General features: G+C 39.6%; 1 protein-coding gene across 1 annotated transcript in view; it reads right to left on the bottom strand.

Moving 5' to 3' along the window:
- LOC126236459 (nose resistant to fluoxetine protein 6-like) overlaps nucleotides 1–24,880 on the bottom strand; it is a 350,515-nt gene that overhangs the window by 92,295 nt on the left and 233,340 nt on the right. Inside the window, exon 8 of the mRNA XM_049945777.1 lies at nucleotides 8,329–8,497. Within this exon, the coding sequence (XP_049801734.1) occupies nucleotides 8,329–8,497 (169 nt within the window). The remainder of the gene's footprint in view (nucleotides 1–8,328; nucleotides 8,498–24,880) is intronic.

Raw genomic sequence — 24,880 nt, forward strand, 5'->3', positions numbered from 1 at the left:
ATGAATGATCATTCAGTGTGAGTGCACTATTCGTCTGACCTCTTGCGGGAATCTGGGAGGAATGAGGATAAGGGACAGGGGGATGCTGTGTATGTATTGTACGACAAGATGGGAATTTGGTTTGGACGGGAAGCGTGCTTAGACAGCTGAAGTTTGAGTCCCAGTATGGTCCAAGTTTTCGCCTTCTCCGCTTCAATAGCCGTAATTCAGTTACAATTAGTGTGAGGCATGGTTTTTATCCACATAGGCACTGCGCTTCCCGCAGCGTAACTGGAGAGTGGATTTCATATTTCACCACTGGCGTCCAAGGTCGCCTGATTTTATAGAATGTCATTATTTTGCGAGGTTTGTGAAAGACTCGCTCTGTGTGCCTCCCCTTCCAACGACTAAGGGTGAGAGGCGACAGCACATAGCAGTTTCGGTGCATCCGGTAACCTCAGGCCTGTTCGCGAAAATCCGTGTTCGACCATCATCGAGATATTTGTCATTTGTTCAATGTAGAGCGCATGGAACGTTCGTGAGGGGCAAATGAAAACTTTGACCATAAACGTAGTTGCAAAATGTACCCCAAGGTTGTAAGGGCACGCATTTAAAAGATGAAGCCTTTTGAAATTGGATCTTTCTCTAGAAGGTGTAAACTCTGTAATCCTGTACGTAAGTTAAAATTTACCACAGCATATATAGAATCGGATGAAATCGGATTAATCGGATCTGGATTTGGCTGTTGCATGGTACTCTCGGTAATACGGAATGGCTCTGACACATTAAAAATCCGTCGCCAAGGAGAAGTTGTATAGAGCATTCAAACATCAAGAGCCGTAAGTACAGTTAGCCGGCACGTCGTTTGCCACCACTACTTCGCCACTGCTCCACCAACGTCATGCATACAGATATGTATCAGAGCATGGACCAGTTAAGTTGTGTGGGTGATTTTAATAATAATCTAAGTGCTATAAACCTGTGTTTAGAACCCTAGATTTTATCTTAATCATGAACCTATGCAGGATCTTCTCCTAAACGTTCAGAAAACCGAGTATCCTGTTTCAAATGAAAGAGCAATTTATGTATATTTGTCAAATGTGCACGGATTAGCAAGAGTAGAAGTTAGTTAGAATGCTGCTATAGTGTTTTCAGTTTATTGCAAAGTATCGTTTTGCAAAAATTCAGTGCAACACTGTGTAAATGTTATTGTCTAAAACACCTGCTTCACAGGTGATGAAAGAAGGCAAATACGTTATACTCATTTGAAACTTAATTTAGCTTTAATTACTATCCTGAACGAATTTTTGAAGTTAATTGGGCATTAGTGTTAAACAATTTGCCTTGAAAAGAGTAAAACTATAAATTATTCCAAGTGAAGTTAAGAAATAAGTTTAGCTGAATTGAATTTTACTTTTTAAATAATCATAGAATTTAATTAGTGATAAAATATCAGTTTATGAGTCCCCACCATATTTTCATATTAGAAAGATAAATTAATTATTACTACTAAGGAAATATGATTTCTATAAATGGGAGTATAAACAGTGTGATTGCGGTATTATTTTTTCCGTTGTGGTATTTATGTGTTCGTGAAGTCAGAAGTCCCTCCTGGCCAATTTTAGTTCTGCACTTCTTGCAGGAATAATTCAGTAATGATCAAAGTAACAATATTGAGTGTAGCTCTTATTAGTGTGAGTTTGGTACTATTTTGCTTTCCATGATTACTAGTATGTGCATAACTGGAAACTACTGCTACACACAGCTTAGAGTGCCCTGTGTCCGTTTGTATCCTGTGTACTATTCAAAGGCAAATATTAATGAAAGTAACTTCAATATCTAATATTTAATTTTCTTAAACTTATATTTCCCATTGAATGTGCCAAACTGGGCTGGAAACCGTTTGTTTCATTCATATGAACTTTTCTACTTTCATGAAACCCAAAAGTTAAAGACTGTTTAGTTTTCTTTTTGTTAAATTGCAATATATTCAGAATATCCTTTCAGAGGGCAACATTAGCTTGTGTTCCAACCGGCGAGCTACTGTTATAGGCTCAGCGTTCCTTTCTTTTTTTTTTTCGGAGAGAAGCACTGTTATGCTGATACAGGTAAAGTTCAACTCCAAACAACTGCCTCCATGTGGGAAGCTTGACAGCAGTTCGTAATTTTTTTTTTTAACATTTCATTTTGCCATCGGGTGAAACTAATGGCGGGTGCCCAAAGCAGGTAAGGAAACGACCCCAGATCATGTCATCACTTCTATGCATGTCATTGTTGCCTAAATCCACTTAACTGTATACCGTTCGCTAAGTATCCGCATATCACTTTACCTAACGCCATAAGACCTTCTTGGCATCACTTCAGGAGGCGATGTGCATTCATGCAGGTGATCAGTGGCTTTCTGGCAGCATCTTAGCTATGAAATCCTGAGTACTATCGTGTCTCGGTGGATTGCTCTCTCACAGTCTTCTGCACCTGAGTTGTGACCTCTACTAAGGCTGACACAAATGTCAGAAAAGTCGTCCGTGTAGAACTCTTTGGAGGGCAGACTTGTTTAGTGCTTCCTACGTTTGCGCTAAAAGAGGCATGATCACACACAGCTGGTGAAATTGTGATCTCCCCCCCCCCCCCTAGGATCTCGCCTCCGTGGGGTTTAATTACGTAATTACGTGCAAGGAGTTTATGTGATCGCTTTCAAAGATTGTTCTTGAACCTGTAGTATAGCCGGAGACAAGTTGCTGGAAGCGACCGGTAAATTATTTTGCATCAGTTATGGGTGAAAAGAGAGCTCTTACCGCTGGATTCGCGCTGAACTTCCCTCTTCACCGCACAGACGTCTTGTTCAACTATAACATCTACATCTAAATACATATTCCGCAAACCGCCGTACGATACGTGGCGGAGGTACCTTGTACCGCAAATAGTCGTTTCCTATTCTACACACAGGTAGAGCGACGGAAAGACAACTATTTATATGTCTTCGTATGAGCCGTACTTTCTCGTATCTTATTTTCGTGCTCCCGAAATGTACGTTGGCGGCAGTAGGATCGTTCTGCTCTCAGCTTCAACTGACGGTTCTCTAAACTTTATCAGTAGTGTTCTTCGAAATGAATGTCCTCTTCCCTCCAGGGATTCCCATTTGAGCTCCAGAAGCATGTATGTAACACTAGCAAGCTGATCGAGTCTACCGGTAACACATCTAGTAGCTCGCCTCTGAATTGCTTCGATGTTTTCTTTCAATCCGGCCTGGTGAGTATCCCAAACACTCGATCAGTACTCAAGAATTGGTCGCATTAGCGTCCTATGTGCGATCTCCTTTGCAGATGAACTACACTTTCCTAAAAGTCTCCCAATAAACCGAAGTCGACCATTCACCTTCCCTACCACAATCCTCACATGCTCGTTCCGTTTCATATCGCTTTGCAGCGTTACGCGCAGATATTTAAACGACGTCACGGTGTCAAGTATGACGCTAATAATGCTGTGTTAGAACATAACAGATTTGTTTTTCCTGTTCATCCACATTAACTTACGTTTTTCTACTTTAAGAGACAGCTGCTATTCATCACACCAACTACAAATTTTGTCTAGATCATCTTGTATCAATGTACCTTCCTGTACACTACAGCAACATCAGCGAACAACCCCAGACTTCTGCCATCATGTCTCCTAGATCATTTATGCATTTACAAAACAGCAACTTGCTATCACTTTTCTGGGGCACTCCCGATGTTACCCCCGTCTCCGATGAACACTCGCCGTCGACGACAACGTACTGTGTTCTATTACTCAAGAAATCTTCTAGCCAGTCACAGATTTATGAACCTATTCCATATGTACTTACCTTCGTTAACAGTCTGTAGTGAGGTACTGTGTCGAATGCTTTTCGGAAATCTAGAAATATGGAATCTGCCTGTTGCCCTTCATCTCGTATAGTTCGTAGCATATAATTTGAGGAAAGAGCAACCTGGGTTTCGCACGAGCGATGCTTTCTAAAGACGTGATTCGTGGGCATGAGGTTTTCGGTCTCTAGGAAATTTATTATATTCGAACTAAGAATTTGCTCTAGTACTCTGCAGAAAACCGATGTTAAGGATATTGGTCTGTAATTTTCCGGGTCCCTTCTTTTACCCTTCTTTATACAGAAGTCGCCTGTGCTTTTTTCCAGTAGCTTGATACTTTGCGCTGATCGAGAGATTCGCGATACATTCAAACTAAGTAAGGGGACAATAACGTAGAGCATGCTTTCTGCCTGGACCTGGTCTCCGGACCTGGCGACTTTATTGTTGTCAACCCTTTCAGTTGTTTCTCAACGTCAGGAATGCTTATTACTATGTTGTCCATACGGGACTCTGTGCGATGGTCAAACGACGGTATCTTTGTACAATTCTCCTGTGTGAACAATCTTTTTAACGTGGAATTTAAAACATCGCCCATCCTTTTGCTATCTCCTGCTGCCAAACCAGGCTGGTCAACGAGTGACTGGATAGAAGCCTTCGATCCGCTCTACGATCTTACATAAGACCAGATTTTTTTCGGGTTCTCCGCCAGGTCTTCAGCCAAGGTATGACGCTGGTAGCTGTTATATGCTTCGCTCGTGGCTCTTTTCACAGACGCTCGAGTCTCTATTAATCTTTCCCTGTCATCATTTGCGCGACCTCTTTTGGACCTTTGTTTCCTCAGCGTTTTTCGAATTTCGTTATTAAACGGCGGAGAGTCTTTTACGTTCTAAATCCACTTACTAGGCACATACTTGTTCAGAGCACGATTTACAATCAATCTCTGTTGATTCATCATGGACAGGCAATGTCGACTGGTTAAGTAATTGTCAATATCAATGAAATTCTAGCAACTATCAGGACTTCGAATGAAACACTAGTGAAACGATTGAAAAGACTAGTTCCGGGGATTTATGACTATATGAAATTATCGCTTATTCGGAGAGATTCATATCGGGCCTGAAGATCGCATAGTAAAAAGCTGAAACTGGTGACCTTCAAAATAAAATAAAATAACGTCTTAGTAACACGACTGTTGGAGAATTTCTTTGATACTGACTATTTACAACCTGTTTAAACTTTACCCATAATTCCTCTATGACCGTCATTCTGGAACTAAACAACTGCAGTTCATTGCCTAAGTTAGATGCTAGCAGCTGCTTATCTGCTCTTTCTAGCAGAAACACTCTCCCAGCCCTCTTGACTGAGTTATTAACTTTCGTAACCACAGTCGCTATGATGACCTCATGATCACCAATCCCCATCGCTGTACTGACACCATCGATAAGGTCCGGCCTGTTTGTAGCTACCCCCTCTAATGAATCCATACACGCCCCACTCTGTAGTCGGCAGGTGAAAGTCACCACCAACTAGTATTGCATGATCTGGGTATTTATGAATAACTGACCATAGACTTTCTTTGAATGACTCTAGAACTATCACAGTGGAGTCGGATGGTCGGTAAAAACACCCAACAATTAACTTAGTTTCACTATGACCTGTTATGCGCGACCAGCTAACCACTACCACACTCAATTACAACCTCAGTAGAGACAATATTTTTGTCGACTGCAATGAAGACACCCACTCCTACGGCGTCTAATCTGTCTTTCCGATGAACATTCCAAGACTCACTAATTATCTCAGAGCTTTTTACTTTGGGTGTTAACCAGCTCTCACTCAGAAAAATAATTTGAGGTTGAGAACTTTCCTGGAGGGCAATAAATTCGGGAATTTTGTTATGAGTACTTCGACAACTTTGTTCTGCCTCTGAATAGGACACTGCAGCCAGTGTCACGTCGTCACCAATTGCATATGTGAAAGTAGATCGCGAAAAATAAGAATTCGATTTTCGCCCCTCTCGAACACCAGTTTAAGTTAGTATCGTCAATTTCGTTAAGTGATAGCATGTTTATTAAATAAATGTAAAGGAATACCATATATGAAGTGCATCTAGGGGATTTATTGTCAACTGGCGAGATAAAATTAAGAACGATTCGAACAAGTCGCCTAGTGAGCAAACATCTTTATCGCTACGCCAGTGCTCAGTTGCCTACAAGAGCTTTGTAAGTAAAAGGGACTACTACTGTGCTTTTCGTTTTGACAATACGCTATGGAGTCAAATGTTCTGGACAGACACAGAATAACGTAAATAATAACGAAACAGGTAGGCATTCCAACCATTTTTAATTCCTTTGCTTTGTTCTTACATTAAATTAATACTAGTGTTTAAGACAAAATTGTACTGAAACGTGATGCGGAATTATAAGTCGGAGAGATGGGCAGTCCCATAAGCGACGACAAAGACACGGTGCAATGAAAACCTAGTGCCACGAAACCACATTAATATTGCTCGTAGATAAAATATGGTAACTTATTCCATACAAATACCTCCTGCTACCCACTTCTAACACTTTCTACCTAAAAACTCTGTTTCCTCCCCTTCTCTTTCGTCGCTTCTTCTCAAATATTTCTTGACGTAATGTAAATCGTTTAAATTAACCCCTCCCAGATATCACTATTCTTTTACTTGTTTTTAGCATAGTCCCCTGTTTGCAGATTTCGGCAGCGTGGTCCAATATCTCTGGAGGAGACTTCCAACGACTTGGTTGAGTGCATGCCACGTCGAGTTTCTCCACTACGCTGGGCACAAGGATGTCCCGTCACGGTATTAGGAGATATCCCAATCTATCTACATTTTTAGATAAACATTTTAATCTAGATTTTCTAAGTTTTATAATGCGCGCTTTCTACTTTGTGTATCCTTTTACGTATAACATCAATTTCTCAACAATTCTCTTGAATTACATTTCTTTACAAATACCATTCGAAGACTTTTTGTTATGAGAAATTAGAGATATCTTTTATTATCGTTATAAAGTTGGTTTTACCTACGATATTCTACACTCATACTTTAGCCTCTCTTTACCGAAGGACTGTAGTCTTTGACGCTACAAACATTCATTTACTTGTCTTTGGCAGATTATTTACAAGAACTAGCAAGAGAAAATGTAGCAAAGGTGATGCAAGATCTGTACACTTCGACAAGTCTTCTGCCGGGCAAACCTTTTCTTGAAATATAGAAACAAGTGTCATACTGTGAAAGTAAACTGTAAAAATTAAGAAGGAAATCAATGTATGTACGCAGTGAAAACGTAATAATCACACATCTCAAAATTTGCACAAGAATTTCTTGTAGTTGCATCGTTGCTTTTTTTCTTCCCTTCCCTTATTAGGCCATTATTGCCCCTTAAGTTCTATACTTTTTCATTGGTTTGACAAGATCACTTTTATGCACTAGATTTTTGAACTTTATTAAGAGTCTTTTCCGATAGATTCTCTGCAGGTGTCCATTCCATGTTCTTCCCTTCCCTTCTGCTTTGTTGTACGCTGCCTACCTGAAGCTCCGTTCTGACGTATTTATTTTATATTGTGTGTATTCCTTTATTTACTTTAGCAGTTCTTATAGACTTCATTTTGCATAAAAATACATATTACATATTTCTTATTCTAAGCGCATGAAACATTTCCTTATAGCAATGAAGACAACTTTTCATTCGTGGTTGTTTATTTTTTATTTTTTGTAATTTAGTTGTCAAGTGAATGTTGATTATTCCGCTTATTGTGCTAAATTTGGTAACATCATTTTGTGCATCGTCAAGGTAATAAAAAAACACATCAAAAACATGGTACCCCTAATTAAAATGGTTTGCCTTTCATGATATTCTGTCATTAAGAACAATTTTAGTTTGAATACACATTATTTATGATGTATTACATTGCATAAATATTTTGTTGATAGAATGTATTGTTCTTTGCAAGTCATCCCCATTTCTTAAAATCCCTGTGAGATTCTTAAATTCTATAAAAACACAGTGCCCACTGAATGTCTATAATACTGCCACATAAAGTATATTTCGTCATTTACGCATGTACTTCATATGTTCGGTTTTTTTTTTTTTTTAGAATTTTTTGTCATGAAAGATACTGCAGAATGGGTCACAGAGGGAGCTAATTATCTACCATATCTACTTATCGTTCTGTTAATGTTTGAAACAGTGGAGGGACAGCGGGGACGGGGGCGGGGGAACTGTTTGTATATTTTCATGTTAATTAAAAATGAGCTTTTGTCTGTGAATGTTCCATATAAAGATGCTGACTGCTAGTAAGTTTTTGGTGTTATTCTACTGGATTGACATTACACTATAAGACAATTCAGTTACGAAGTATTTAGCAAATGAGTTTCCTACCTTCTGTGCCTTCAGATGAGAAAAGTATTAAATCGTACAAGTCGGAATATTTCATAATGTCCAACTAAACTATGTAATAAGCCAGTGATGAAAAGCCTCACCATTTTAGCAGGATCTATGTAGTTGTTGACATAAAGGACGTTGGTCCACCAGTTGGTCTCACATCGTGTTTGCTCCTGAAGCACGGTGGACTTCCAGAATGGCCCGGAGCCCATGTAAGGCAACACGCCACAGTGGAACAGGATCACCAGAGCGTATAGCGGCGTTAACCTGGATGAACAGAATAAATCATACTCTGATTTATCACTCCAAACTTTTTATTCTAAAACTTATTTACAAAACATGATAGTCGTTCGTTAAATAGCCACCCCTCAATTACTCGTTTCACTTCAGTTCTGAGTCGCTAAATAGTTGCAAGCAATTTCTGTACTCGTGTTATCAATTCGTAATGCTACTACACCCCCCATGAACCATGGACCTTGCCGTTGGTGGGGAGGCTTGCGTGCCTCAGCGATACAGATGGCCGTACCGTAGGTGCAACCACAACGGAGGGGTATCTGTTGAGAGGCCAGACAAACATGTGGTTCCTGAAGAGGGGCAGCAGCCTTTTCAGTAGTTGCAGGGGCAACAGTCTGGATGACTGACTGATCTGGCCTTGTAACATTTACCAAAACGGCCTTGCTGTGCTGGTACTGCGAACGGTTGAAAGCAAGGGGAAACTACAGCCGTAATTTTTCCCGAGGACATGCAGCTCTACTGTATGATTAAATGATGACGGCGTCCTCTTGGGTAAAATATTCCGGAGGTAAAATAGTCCACCATTCGGATCTCCGGGCGGGGACTACTCAGGAGGACGTCGTTATCAGGAGAAAGAAAACTGGCGTTCTACGGATCGGAGCGTGGAATGTCAGATCCCTTAATCGGACAGGTAGGTTAGAAAATTTAAAAAGGGAAATGGATAGGTTAAAATTAGATATAGTGGGAATTAGTGAAGTTCGGTGGCAGGAGGAACAAGACGTTTGGTCAGGTGATTACAGGGTTATAAACACAAAATCAAATAGGGGTAATGCAGGAGTAGGTTTAATAATGAATAAAAAAATAGGAGTGCGGGTTAGCTACTACAAACAGCATAGTGAACGCATTATTGTGGCCAAGATAGACACAAAGCCCATGCCTACTACAGTAGTTCAAGTTTATATGCCAACTAGCTCTGCAGATGATGAAGAAATTGATGCAATGTATGACGAGATAAAAGAAATTATTCAGGTAGTGAAGGGAGACGAAAATTTAATAGTCATGGGTGACTGGAATTCGTCAGTAGGAAAAGGGAGAGAAGGAAACATAGTAGGTGAATATGGATTGGGGGGAAGGAATGAAAGAGGAAGCCGCCTTGTAGAATTTTGCACAGAGCACAACTTAATCATAGCTAACACTTGGTTCAAGAATCATAAAAGAAGGTTGTATACCTGGAAGAATCCTGGAGATACTAAAAGGTATCAGATAGATTATATAATGGTAAGACAGAGATTTAGGAACCAGGTTTTAAATTGTAAGACATTTCCTGGGGCAGATGTGGATTCTGACCACAATCTATTAGTTATGAACTGCAGATTGAAACTGAAGAAACTGCATAAAGGTGGTAATTTAAGGAGATGGGACCTGGATAAACTGAAAGAACCAGAGGTTGTAGAGAGTTTGAGGGAGAGCATAAGGGAACAATTGACAGGAATGGGGGAAAGAAATACAGTAGAAGAAGAATGGGTAGCTCTGAGGGATGAAGTAGTGAAGGCAGCAGACGATCAAGTAGGTAAAAAGACGAGGGCTAATAGAAATCCTTGGGTAACAGAAGAAATATTGAATTTAATTGATGAAAGGAGAAAATATAAAAATGCAGTAAATGAAGCAGGCAAAAAGGAATACAAGCGTCTCAAAAATGAGATCGACAGGAAGTGCAAAATGGCTAAGCAGGGATGGCTAGAGGACAAATGTAAGGATGTAGAGACTTGTCTCACTAGGGGTAAGATAGATACTGCCTACAGGAAAATTAAAGAGACCTTTGGAGAGAAGAGAACCACTTGTATGAATATCAAGAGCTCAGATGGCAACCCAGTTCTAAGCGAAGAAGGGAAGGCAGAAAGGTGGAAGGAGTATATAGAGGGTTTATACAAGGGCGATGTACTTGTGGACAATATTATGGAAATGGAAGAGGATGTAGATGAAGACGAAATGGGAGATAAGATACTGCGTGAAGAGTTTGACAGAGCACTGAAAGACCTGAGTCGAAACAAGGCCCCGGGAGTAGACAACATTCCATTAGAACTACTGGTGGCCTCGGGAGAGCCAGTCATGACAAAACTCTACCATCTGGTGAGCACGATGTATGAGACAGGCGAAATACCCTCAGACTTCAAGAAGAATATAATAATTCCAATCCCAAAGAAAGCAGGTGTTGACAGATGCGAAAATTACCGGACTATCAGTTTAATAAGTCACAGCTGCAAAATACTAACGCGAATTCTTTACAGACGAATGGAAAAACTGGTAGAAGCCGACCTCGGGGAAGATCAGTTTGGATTCCGTAGAAATGTTGGAACACGTGAGGCAATACTGACCTTACGACTTATCTTAGAAGCTAGATTAAGAAAAGGCAAACCTACGTTTCTAGTATTTGTTGACTTAGAGAAAGCTTTTGACAATGTTAACTGGAATACTCTCTTTCAAATTCTGAAGGTGGCAGGGGTAAAATACAGGGAGCGAAAGGCTATTTACAATTTGTACAGAAACCAGATGGCAGTTATAAGAGTCGAGGGGCATGAAAGGGAAGCAGTGGTTGGGAAACGTGTGAGACAGGGTTGTAGCCTCTCCACGATGTTATTCAATCTGTATATTGAGCAAGCAGTAAAGGAAACAAAAGGAAAATTCGGAGTAGGTATTAAAATTCATGGAGAAGAAGTAAAAACTTTGAGGTTCGCCGATGACATTGTAATTCTGTCAGAGACAGCAAAGGACTTGGAAGAGCAGTTGAACGGAATGGACAGTGTCTTGAAAGGAGGATATAAGATGAACATCAACAAAAGCAAAACGAGGATAATGGAATGTAGTCAAATTAAGTCGGGTGATGCTGAGGGAATTAGGTTAGGAAATGAGACACTTAAAGTAGTAAAGGAGTTTTGCTATTTAGGGAGTAAAATAACCGATGATGGTCGAAGTAGAGAGGATATAAAATGTAGACTGGCAATGGCAAGGAAAGCGTTTCTCAAGAAGAGAAATTTGTTAACATCAAGTATAGATTTAAGTGTCAGGAAGTCGTTTCTGAAAGTATTTGTATGGAGTGTAGCCATGTATGGAAGTGAAACATGGACGATAACTAGTTTGGACAAGAAGAGAATAGAAGCTTTCGAAATGTGGTGCTACAGAAGAATGCTGAAGATAAGGTGGGTAGATCACGTAACTAATGAGGAGGTACTGAATAGGATTGGGGAGAAGTGAAGTTTGTGGCACAACTTGACTAGAAGAAGGGGTCGGTTGGTAGGACATGTTTTGAGGCATCAAGGGATCACAAATTTAGCATTGGAGGGCAGCGTGGAGGGTAAAAATCGTAGAGGGAGACCAAGAGATGAATACACTAAGCAGATTCAGAAGGATGTAGGTTGCAGTAGGTACTGGGAGATGAAGAAGCTTGCACAGGATAGAGTAGCATGGAGAGCTGCATCAAACCAGTCTCAGGACTGAAGACCACAACAACAACAACATGCTACTACAGTTACTGGCTGGTAAAGTGAAGGTATGTCTGTCTGTAGGCATAGCGACCCGACCAGTGGGGAGATCAGACGGCAGAGTTCGGTCGAAAAGTGCCCCGTTCAACGCAACACAAAGAACCATTTCTGATGCTCTTTCCGTCTTGCTATGGACGAATTGCTGTTTCCTGCTTCTTGCCACTTGTTGGGGCTGGATTATGAACGGTGAGTACTGACAAAAGAACATTCCGAAGTGTCAATCGACGATCGTGATGAAACTTGGTAGGTGAGTAGAGGGGGCAAAATTATGTAATACATATTTTTTTTGTTTATGCCCAATTTCAGTTATAAGGGGTAAAACACAAACCGAAAGGTAATTTCGCATAAAAAGTTTGGATGGGATATATTCGAATGATATATAAAAGTTTTTTTTCATATAAAAGCTGATACGTAATTAACATTCTTGAAGATAGTAAAATTGAATTTTGTAATAATTCGAAATTTTGCAAAATACCCCACCGCCATTAATTAATTTTGAAAAATAAAAACTTTTGTTACAACTTAAATTACAGAAGCTAAATACATACATGTTTAATAAAGTTGGTTTCTAATATACCACTTTTGAAAATAAGCTGTACACAATGTGCAGTTAGAGTATTTTTCACATACCTAACTAAAATATCTAGACATTCATTATTGGACTAGACATTTATTTTACTTATATTCTTTTATGTTTTAAATTGTTTTTCATGTTTTACATTCTTTTCTTGTTTTTTACTTTACTGTCTCATGTACATGTATTTTTTTAATTGAAAATAATAAGTAAAATGAACGAAGTTTCTTCACACAATACATGCGACAGACTACACTATATAAAACAAAATTCAGCAGGATTTCAAATTGTCACGGGTGTCCCTCAAAGTATTCTGATTTGTATCAGACATATTTCAATAACACGGTAAGCTGTGGCGAAGAGAATTGATTGTGTACTAATGACTACAGACTGGTTATATTTCTTCTCAAGCGGAGGTTAATTAAACCGCTTCTCAGGTGGGGATTGACATCATAATCTTTCAACAGAACTAGATTTGAAAAATCTTGTGACAAGGTTCTTCAAACATCGAAATCCGTATACATTTAATGCCGGTACCTGTGATGTCGAGCTCTAGGGGATCACCAGATGAACAAGTTCCTCGTTCTGAGTATGATGGTCAAAACGGTTTTTTCACATTGACCGGCCGCCTTCTCATAGTTTTAAAAGAAACTAAAGGCGAATTTGAACTGAAAAATCGAGAATCTCTTTTTGAAGCCCTAAATGTCCTTTGACAGCATGACCAACTCAAAATATATTTGAAAGATGATTTCTTTCCTAGTGAAGCAGAAAAATCTGTATTATTGTTAGATTATTGGGGCTGTCAATGTGACAGAAACGACCTGAGCACAAGAAACTTGTTCATCTGGTGATCCCAGAGGGAACCACGGCACAGGTATAGTCGTGAGATGCATATAGCTTTCGATGTTGGAAGAACTTTGTGAGAGGACTTTCAGATCTAGTTTTGATGAATGATTATGATGTCGGTCACCATTTGATTAACAATATAATCAATCTACAGTCACTAGTACATATTCAATTCTCATCGCCAAGGCTAATTACTGTACTGAAGTATGCCTGATGCAAATCAGGATATTTAGAGGGTCACCCGTGATGATTTAAAATCCTGCTGAATTTTGTTTTATATTGTCTTCCCTGTCGTGTATATTAGTGAAGAAATTTGATTTATTTTTGTTTATTTCGTAAGAAAACGTTATAATTTAAGCATTGATTTGCAGATTATCAGTATTGTAATAATTCTGTGTCATAATAATGTATTAGTTACTATTTTCAATTAATAAAATACACACATGTGAAACGTTAAACTAAAAAGAAGAATTTAAAACGTAAAATAACAATTTAAAAAATAAAACAAATGTAAGTAAAATAAATAACAAGTCTAATATGAATGTTTGGATATATTACTTAGGTATGTCGAAAATACTCTAACAGCACGTTGTGTATAGCTTATTTTTCAAAAATGGTATTTCAGAAACCAGCTTTATTATACATCGGTGTATGCAGCTCCTTTAATTTATGTTGTAACAGAAGTTTTTATTTTTAGCACTGGTGGTGGGGTATTTTGCAAAATTTTAAATTACTACAAAATTTGGTTACACAATTTCAAGAACAATAATTACATATTACCTTTTATATGAGAAACATTTACTATAGATTGTGCAGCCAGAACATCTTGACAACCTATCTAATGGCCGGTATGTCCACAATGGCACGGATACTAGCGGTGATACGTCGTGACATGGAAGCCACGAGGTCTTGGTAGGTCGCTGGAGGGAGCTGCCACCATATCTGCAGACACAAGTCACCTAATTCCATAAACTGCGGGGAAAGGGGCGATGAGCTATGACGCCATGTTCAATCACACCCCAGACGTGTTCGGTCGGGTTCAGATATGACGAAATGGTTGGGTAGCACATCAATCGGAACAAGCCTCTCTGTTCCTCGAACCACTCCATCACACTCCTGGTCTTGTGACATGGCGCATTATCTTGTTGAAAAATGCCACTACCGTCGGGAAACTGATCGTCATGAAGGGGCATACGTGATCTGCAACCAGCATAAGATAGATACTCCTTGGCAGACATGGTGCCTCGCACGAGCTCCACTCGACCAACGGATGCCCACGTGAATGTTCACCACAGCATAATGGAGCCGCCGCCAACTCGTCTCCGTCCTGCACTATAGGTGTCAAGGAGTTGTTCACCTGGAAGACGACGATTCGCGCCCTCGTAAAGACATGAGAAACAAGATATTGGGATTCACCAGACCATGCAACGCTCTGCCACTGCGCCAACGCCGAGTGTCGATGGTCATGTGCCCATTTCAGTAGTAGTCGCCGATGTTGTGGCGTTAACATTGGTAGATGTATGGGTCGTCGGCTGAGGGGGTCCATCGTTAGGAGTGTTCGATGCAACGTGTGTCCATGCACACGTGTACTCTGCCCAGTCTGATGTTAGTTCGGCGACAGTCCTCCGCCTGTCCTGTTTTACCAGTGTGTCCAGCCTACGATATCCGAAATCTGTAACGAGGGGTGGCCGCGCAACCCAACGACATCTGGACGTGGTTTCACCCTGGTTTCGACGTGTTGAAGACACTCACCATAGCACTCCTCGAACACCCGACAAGTCGTGCAGCTTCCGAAATGGTCGTACCGAGCGTTCAGGCCATTAATGTCTGCGCTCGACCAAACTCAGATAGATCGCGTGCCTTTCCCATTCTACACACTGATACTACAACTACCGTGCGTGTGTCTGACAAACAGTCAGTCCTCGCTAGGTGACGCTGCTGTCGCCTGGACGGGTTTACATCGATAGTAGGTCAGTGGTCATAATGTTCTGGCTGATCAGTGTATCTCATCATTTCGTAGATATTTCCTCCAAATTACCTCTCGGGATGTGAAATTGGGAAAGAACAAAAAATATGTACAGCATTATTTTGCCCCCTCTACGTTCCTGCCGAGTTTTATCAAGACCGTTCATCGACCCTTGGGAATATTCCCCTGTGAGTAGTGGTTACGTTCCGATGGTCATTCTCATGTTACAATCTACGAGGGTTTTGATGAGATCGCAGGATGCTCGTGCAGCTTGGTGTAATATTTTGTTTGTAAGAGATGAAGAAGCTTGCACAGGATACAGTAGCATGGAGAGCTGCATCAAACCAGTCTCAGGACTGAAGACCACAACAACAACAGCAACGTTTCCAGTCATGTTCAGACTTAACTTCCGCTGTGCAAACACGTAGATTTCGCTCACAGCAAAATATTGGCATTTCAGTTTTGCATCCCTGAGGGTAGAATGTGAACTTCGTTACATTCCCATTAATTTGATACTGCTTAAAGTATTCTAGTGTTTACGGAGTTTGCTTTTGTTCCGATTTTCATACATCTATGACAAAAAAAAAAGACGACACACCACATAGGAATATCCGAATAGAACGGAAATCGATAGATGTTATGTGCATGCATGGACAAGCAACCAGAAACAATTTCGCAAAAATTGGATGATTTGTTCAATAGAAAGAGTTTCACAAACTGAGCAACTCATTAACGCGTTGGTCCACCTGTGGCCCTTATCAAAGCAATTATTTGGCTTGGCAGAGTTGTTTGATGTCCTCCTGATGGATATCGTGCCTAATTCTGTCCAATTGGCGCGTAAGATACTCAAAATCCCGAACTGGTTGAGAGAGAGGTCCTGCGAACTTGCTGGCTGACCACCCGAAAAAATTTTAGAAAAAACAATTCGTTGACTGTTGAATTACATTAACAACATACTTCTTAAAAGAGGTACTGATGAGTAAGTATTGTCCAGAACCTGAAAATACCTTTTAGTACACACACTTAGCAATATCAACACACTTTCAATAACGTCTGCTATCCACTTCATGACTACCACAAAAGAAAATTTTAAAATGCAAATTTCACTAATTGTTGTTGATTTTTACTCTCAACATACTTTTTAAAGAGATATTGATGTGTAAGTACGGCCATGAGCTTTGGAATACTGAATACGACATTCACTTGGGAAAGTGATATCTGCTACTGAGACTTAAATTTTTCCTTTAATTTTAACTGGAAAATTTAAAACATAATTGGAATCTGGTAGAAGAAATGATTAAAAACAATGAACTTTTTTCAGAATTTTAAAATATAGAGTAAATGACTAGATTACATTTCTCTCAAAGGGCGGGCATAAAGTAACCTCGACCCTCCCTCCCACCACATTTGGTACTCCAAGGGCTAAGCGTGCACGTAGCTCAGACGTGACTGGCTGGGGTTTGGCTGTTTCGACGGAGGCCCGCCCCGTATAGCGGCTTGCGCCTCGGGGCCGTGGTGATTGCTGATCGTGTATGCGCTATTGACGGTTACTCTGTGGTCCAAGCCTTCTCATAGTGGTGAGTTGCAGCTTTACCCTACCTGTGCGGTGACATTCGGCGTGTTCCTGCTGCTTTAGCTGGTGGATGTGGCCATATTTCACTATCCGTGATTTGCTTCGGCCAGATATAGTAATGATGGTGAGCAACATTCCGTAGGCGTTAAGTGTTCGTCAGGTTTCGCGAGACAATGCACCCTTCCCGTGCAGTCACTTCTGAGTTTAGTTAGTTATTTTGACATTAAACTAATTCGGATCGTTCTACTGGGCGTGTTTAGCTTTTGTGTAGATCAGCATCCTGGCGATAAGAACCTTTTAAAACAAATATTCAATCAACTTTAAGAGGGTATCAGCTTCAGTAGGCGTATGTGTTTTCAAAAATACAGTTGTAGTGCCTACTGTGTCTGCATTTAAGTGCATCTTTATACTTATTTCCTTATCTGATGCTAGCGGGCCAGATAGGCTCAGTTGTACGTCCTCAAGTTTCTGTGTTGACTGGGAATCTGCGTACTGAATGCCAGCCATTTGCTGTGTGGAGTTAATGTGTAGTCTGTACGTACTTTTTTTTTTTTAGAATTTGTCTCTTAGCTGTCTGGGAAATTGATCGAAATCGAGCCGTTGCATATTTGCCTAATTTCTAAGATTGAGGCCATTCGCTTGCCTGGGATTTCGTAACTCGTAAAAGTGCTTGGTAAACCGCTTAGTCTGCTTCACAGACGTGCACATTTTAAATTTTCTGTTTCTTATGATTCCGCATATTAGTCAAATAGGAATTCCTTTTGGTTGCTTCATAGCAGTTTATGAACTTACAGACTTTTTTTCCGTATAAATGAAATCTGATCTTTCAAAAATCTGCTTCGTAGTCGTGAACATTTTCTTCTTTAAATTTTGGTTTTATGTAACAGATGTTTATCGATGCTAAAGTCTGCTTCACGGACATATACATTATTCAAAATTTTCTGGTTTCTGTAAACATTCACATCACTCAAACAGCAGTTCCCTATGGATGCTTCACAGCCATGCATGAAGCTTTAGTATTTTAATAATAATTTTCTCATCTTCTGATTCATATTTATTGGTGCAAAAAGTCTGCTTCACAGACGAATACGTTTTTTCAAATTTCTCATTTACCTTGACTGTGCAAACTAGTGAGAAAAATTCCTTCTGCTTGCTTTTTCAGCTGTGTGTATAAATCATGTTTTAATTTTTGGAATTTACTGACGCTACTGTCTATTTTGTAATGTACTGCTTCACAGAGGTATATTTGTTAATTCCTGTTCAGCTATTGGCTGATGTAAATTTTAGATGGAGTTATGGTCAATTTTAGCGTGTTTCTCAAATTCTAACGACTTGTTTTGCAACATAGGGTCTGCAGCGGAGAAATACAACTTGCTCTGTAATTAAAATAAAATTGCACTCTGGGATAAATCAATAAATAATTTTACTACAAAGATTATTTTATTTTCGCTCAGCACCTTGCTATTCGCAGATGCTAGCGCTCTACCAGATCTGTGACACTGGAGTATTTCCTCCATTGCTTTTAATGCTGGCATTTCTAATTATATTTCCCGAACCGTTCATGACATTGAACAAGGATTTCCGAAATTAATGGAACGATAGACGGTTGTTTACTAAGCTTAGTATCAGTAACTTTTATTTATACAGATACTGACATACCAGCTTTTCACAGAGATGGTTTATTTCCAGGATACAGCGAAGCTCTTGCAACAAGTACGGTCGTGCAACTTTCGTTAATGCTTGCAGTTTAGTTTTGACAAACAGTCGGGATATTTTATCAAATGTAGTAATGAAGCTTGTTGACCGAATACACTAGATGTTAACACTATAACTGACGTGGCAGTCAGCTACAGACGTGGTCATCTCTTTTAAAAAATCTCCCCGTTATTTCCTCGAACAGTTTTACTAGAGAAACTGAAAAGCACTGTATGGTTCAATAATTTAAAGAAATAGCTATCGATTGCCCATGAAAAAAATCAAACGTTCCATTAGAAAAAAATGTTCCGTCATTATATCAGTAGGTAATAAGTTCAGACTTTTAACCACATATCAAAACAGTTCCTTATTTTCACATAATCACATGGCGAAATCCTAGTTCGGAAATCTTGAATGTTTTGCTGAAAACACTAGAGGTTATGAAAAATGTCACAGGAATTAATAAGTCGATGGTCGTGAAGAACAGTGTACCAGCAAATACTGACTAGCAGTGTAGAAAGATGGTGTGTGACCTCAAAATTCATCGTTACGCCATATTCATGCAGTTAACGGCACATTGATTATTTTAGACGGTTTCAATAGCGTAAAACATTGTTGCTTTCTGCTAAACCAAAGTAACATTCCAGTACGAACGACAGCAATATGATCTTGGGGAGATTTTGAAATTTGGCATTAACCAATGGGTTCATGGTTTGAGGCTCAAGGACACTTAGCGTATTCCATATCACAAGAAAGAGAAGTGTTAGAATATTTCTCCACGGCGAAGGCACTCCGTCTTAAAATACCACACACACATCTTTGAATAGTGTGTCTCTTGTACTTCCTAATGTTTTAACCGAAAATCTAATTGCTTGATATGTTTCGTGGCGTAACGAGATGTTCAATCACTACATTTACGCGCGACATCTTCAAAAAGACGAAAACCGAATTTCTGAAACCGTTTTTCTGTCACCCTTACGTGTTAAGGTCTGGAAAATAGCTGTTCCAGTTTCTGATTTAGTCAGTACAATGGTTATATCCTTTCACTTAAATATTAGTGGTAGACAGTTTCATGCTACGTTTAATATTTCTGCTTTTCCTTCACTGCAAGATAAGGCACTCCGTCGAGATTAGTCGAATATTTTGACAAGACGCAGTGTGATAGCCCAAACGTGTTTCAAAAACGGTTTTGCGATTACATAGGAGGAAAAATCGACTGTGAAAGTGGAAATCCAGCAGCAGGTAGAAAGCGATTTCCAGAATCGATTTTGGAGTGCTTACGTGACAAACCAGAAACGGTAATGGTAAATCGGCTTATGAAATCCGGTTTTGGGAGCGTATGTAAACGTGGTAAATGAATTTTCCAACGGAACATTAAGCTGTTTCTTGAGGATAGAGGGTAAAAAAAATGGTTCAAATGGCTCTGAGCACTATGGGACTTAACATCTTAGGTCATCAGTCCCCTAGAACTTAGAACTACTTAAACCTAACTAACCTAAGGACATTACACACATCCATGCCCGAGGCAGGATTCGAACCTGCGACCGTAGCAGCCCCGCGGTTCCGGACTGCAGCGCTAGAACCGCACGGTCACCGCGGCTGGCAATAGAGGGTAAAGGAATTGGTCTAAGTGAGAGAGGAGAATGTTGTCAATGTTAAGAATCAAAAATAACTTTCATATAAACGCGATAATTACAGTTGCGGAAAGGAAAGTTCGTCGCCTCCTTCAGCGCTAGGGGAATTGTAGGGCATCGCCTGTTTGAAAACACTGAAGCTAGTGCCTGCTAAATACTAATTCTGGGAGACTTTTCCCGGGGTCATTCTGTCGAAAATATACACTACGTGATCAAAAGTATACGGACACCTAGCTGAAAATTACTTACAAGTTCGTGGCGCCCTCCATCGGTAGTGCTGGAATTCAATACGGTGTTGGCTTACCCCTTAGCCTTGATGACTCTTGGGGAATGCTGCACTGAGGAGAGGTACCGATGTCGGTCGGTGAGGCCTGGCACGAAGTCGGCGTTTCAAAACATCCCAAAGGTGTTCTATAGGGTTCAGGTCAGGACTCTGTGCAAGCCAGTCAATTGCAGGGATATTATTGTCGTGTAACCACTCCGCCACAGGCCGTGCATTATGAACAGGTGCTCGATCGTGCTGAAAGACGCAATCGCCATCCTAATGACTACTGAAGTCGCTGATATGAAGTATCTGGCAGTAGGTGTCACCACAATGCACCTAATATGAAAAACGTATGTTTTGGGGGGTCTCCGGATTCTTTTGATCACACGGTGTATGTGTACGTTCAGTGATAGACGTATAGTATCTCTCTCCTGGCAAATATTAAGCAAGGGAGACTAGCCCAATGACAGCGTCACGCTCTCTAGCGGAGGCGTCCTCCCTTCGTGTGATTAGCTGGCCGAGTTGTGGTGTCTGAGGTGTGCTACGAAAGCGAAGAGGAAATATGGAAGATTGGTTCCGCTATGCTTCCTCACGGCATGGAGCGTGACGAAAACAAACTTTCAAAGCTTGCGAGAACTACATTCGTTTTCTAGAATTTTTATTCTTCCCCAGACAAAGAGTACTTATTATATTGTAGCAAAATAATATTTATCAAATGGAAGTAACTCGCGTCATCACATTTTATCAATGCAAAATATGATACTGCAACTGAAGTGGATAGGCTCTTGTTAAAGTTTCTCGTTTGTTACACTGTTTGCTAGCAACGTATTAGGATCTTCTGATATAAATATGACACATTCTGTAACTTAAATTTGTCAACAGCAGTCGGTTTACTCTGTAGCTCTCAATTGGTTGTGTCCCCCGCCAGTACTTCGGGAAATCTCTGTACATGTCGAGATTCAAATGTAGTAAGTATTTTTTACTTCTCCTGAACTGTTGTTTGAAAGCCAAGCCATACTTCACCTATCTACACGAATAAAAATGTGAAAGTTCGTTCAGTCCCCTAGAACTTAGAACTACTTAAACCTAACTAACCTAAGGACATCACACACACTAGCAGAAGTAAAGCTGTGAGGACGGGGCGTGAGTCGTGCTTGGGTAGCTCAGTTGGTAGAGCACTTGCCCGCAACAGGCAAAGGTCCCGAGTTCGATTCTCGGTCCGGCACACTATTTTAATCCGCCAGAAAGTTTCATATCAGCACACACTCCGCTGCAGAGTGAAAATCTCATTCTGGATCACACACACCCATGCCCGAGGCAAGATTCGAACCTGCGACCGTAGCGGTCGCGCGGTTCCAGACTGTAGCGCCTAGAGCCGCTCGGCCACCCCGGCCGGCAGGTACCATTCGTCCTCCCCATATATATATATATATATATATATATATATATATATATATATATATATATATATATATGTGTGTGTGTGTGTGTGTGTGTGTGTGTGTGTGTGTGTGTGTGTGTGTGTGTGTGTGTGTGTGTTTTCCTATGCAACGTAGCGTCAAAATTTCAAAGCATTTATCAAAAGCTTTCCGAGATTTGCCATTAGGAACATTTACAGTTTCTATACGAATACAAATGTATATTTTCTTTTCTTAAAAATATCAAATCTCCAGAAAGTTTTTCACGTATTGCTTTGCAATTTTGACACAACGTGGAATTGTAGCACGTACATGTTTTTAAAAACCTAAATCTTTACTGTATATATATATATATACAGTATATATATATATATATATATATATATATATATATATATATATACAAAAACATTATCTATGTATATGCGTATATAATGTATAAGAGAGAGAGGAAACAATGTTACCAAAAATCTCAAAATGTACCTTTCCGAAATACTTAAAATTTTTACATGTTACTGTAATAAACGTTTAGACACATACAGAATATGTATATGTACAAAATAAATATATGTATAAAATATGCGATACTTAAAAAGTATACAATAATGAAACATGGTCAGCAAACAGTAAAGTTGTATTTACTGCTTATTGGATTATGATCAGAATACTACCACAGAACCCGAATTTGCAATAACGAGGGTGGAGGAGAAGGTGGACAGAAAGAGGTGGAGGAAGTAGTGGACAGCGAGAGGGGAAAGGAGGAGGAGGAAATGGACAAAGATAGGGGGAGGGGGAGATGGACAGAGACAGTGAAGAAGAGGAGATTACGACGTATATCCAATTCCCATACATATTAGGAACGTGTGCTTTCCTTTCTTTTCCATTTCAGCAGACTGAGCCATAGCAAAGCGTGACCAGACACAGTTATTTTAATTATAAAATATTTTTTGGTATGCAGTACTCTCTTTCACGAATCAGAACATCAAGCTGTAACTCAATTCCTTGCTAAAACTACAAGTTTTTCGTAGATTTCTCTTGGAAAATAATTAAGATATTATGATAAAAGTTTTACAGGTTGTTAAACTGACTTTATATACATTTTAAAATGTTTTGGAGGCAATGGACTGGAGTATGAAAAGTTAATATATTTATCTGAATACTAATATTTTAACAAAAAATATCACATAGAATATCTCATAACATTTTTTTCTGTGACATGAAATTCAGCAGAAATATTTTAAAATGCTAAATACACTTATTACAACAGCCTGTGGAAGTTTGTACCCTGTGTGTATTATAGTTTTAAAGAAAATGGTCCTTATAATTTTAAAAAAGGTACATTTGGGAAACGAAGCTTTAAAATCTGTTACCTGTTTAGAACATCCCAGCTGCATAGGATGGAGTGTTAGGGTCTTCAATCTCATCTAACAGTTTTCTTTTTACACTTTTTTCTGTTGAAGTTTGTTCTCATAAGCATTTCGCATCCTTTGAGCATTCCTTATTCCGTCAGAGGCCATCGCAGCCATGGACTGAATTAGGAAGCATCCTGATTTTAGTCCTAGCTTTTTCAGAACTTCACACTCAGTCCCGTTTCCTTTATTGTAAACAGCTACCGCATTATAGACTCCGAAATGTATAATACTAATTTTAACAAATCTCTTTCGGGAATGCGACTCCAAATTACATTAGTCCCACTTTCATTTGCAATGTTGTGTTTTTCCATGTAGACATTTTTTCCAATAATGTTTCATTTGATAATTATCTAAATACTGGATTAATCTCTTCCATAATTGCTGCAGGCCAATTATGTTTGTTGTCATAGATTTCTCCTGTATTTTGCAATTTGTTCTACTTACACCATGATGACGGACCAGGTGGACACAAACTGTGCTCAGGTTTTGCATCTCTAGACAATGTATGAAAAAATAATGCCCAAATTGCCTTTCTCATATCACTTACACATTTAGTATTCTGCCTTATACAAAGCCCATAATATCTCTGCAATCTGTATATGACATCATCTGTCAGCCTGTTCCTACCTCCAACAGGCTTTCCATCAGCAAGTTGTTCTTCCTAAGTTTGCTTTGAGCTGCCTCAGTCTTGACCCAAACCTCTTCTCAATGCGACCAATACATCTAACTTTTTTAATTGGATGTCATTACCATAGGGTTTCAATTCTTAAATTGTTTTGAAACTTTTGCAGTCACCATCACTTACGAAATTGACAAATCTAGCGTTGTAGCATGAGACAGACGTTTCAAAAATTTCTTTACCCCTTCAACATCCGTACCACCATTGCTTGATAGCTTTCAGAATGTTTATTTTTAATTCTGTCAGGGCATCTGCATTTGATAAAATTACAACATCAATCACCTTTGCACCTATGTCCACTAGCGGCGGTCAGCACGAGTGACTAATGGCCTCTCTTTTGCCAGGAACCATCCAAGCCTACAGCTAGGCCTCTTTTGTTGACTCTGTCATTGACACTAACAGCTTATTCAACTGCTTCCTGCATAGTTTCTTGTGCAGTATCTTCCACTACAGATCCTAATCTTTTATTGTAAAGACTACACACCATTTGTCATGCGGGTGCACCTTTCCCAATAAAGTGAAGGGCATGAACCAGTCTTAGATTAGGTTGAAATAACTTTTCTACTCACTTTGCACGGAGTGCCAATTAAAAAATGATACTTTGTAAACAAACATCACATGACAGCATTATTTCATATGCAAGGCCAACATGTCATCTGACTTAAAGCTCGAGACATTCCTAACTTCAGTTCTTACATCTAATATAATTTTTAAAAATATCTGACAGTACACTTGTCAAATATTTCATGTACATTGTTTTAATCTGTTTTCTGAGACATTTTATTGTAGCTGTTTTCACTAATATTCAGTTTCCT

Source organism: Schistocerca nitens, chromosome 2, assembly GCF_023898315.1.
Source record: "Schistocerca nitens isolate TAMUIC-IGC-003100 chromosome 2, iqSchNite1.1, whole genome shotgun sequence".
In the NCBI taxonomy this organism is placed as follows: Eukaryota; Metazoa; Arthropoda; class Insecta; order Orthoptera; family Acrididae; genus Schistocerca; species Schistocerca nitens.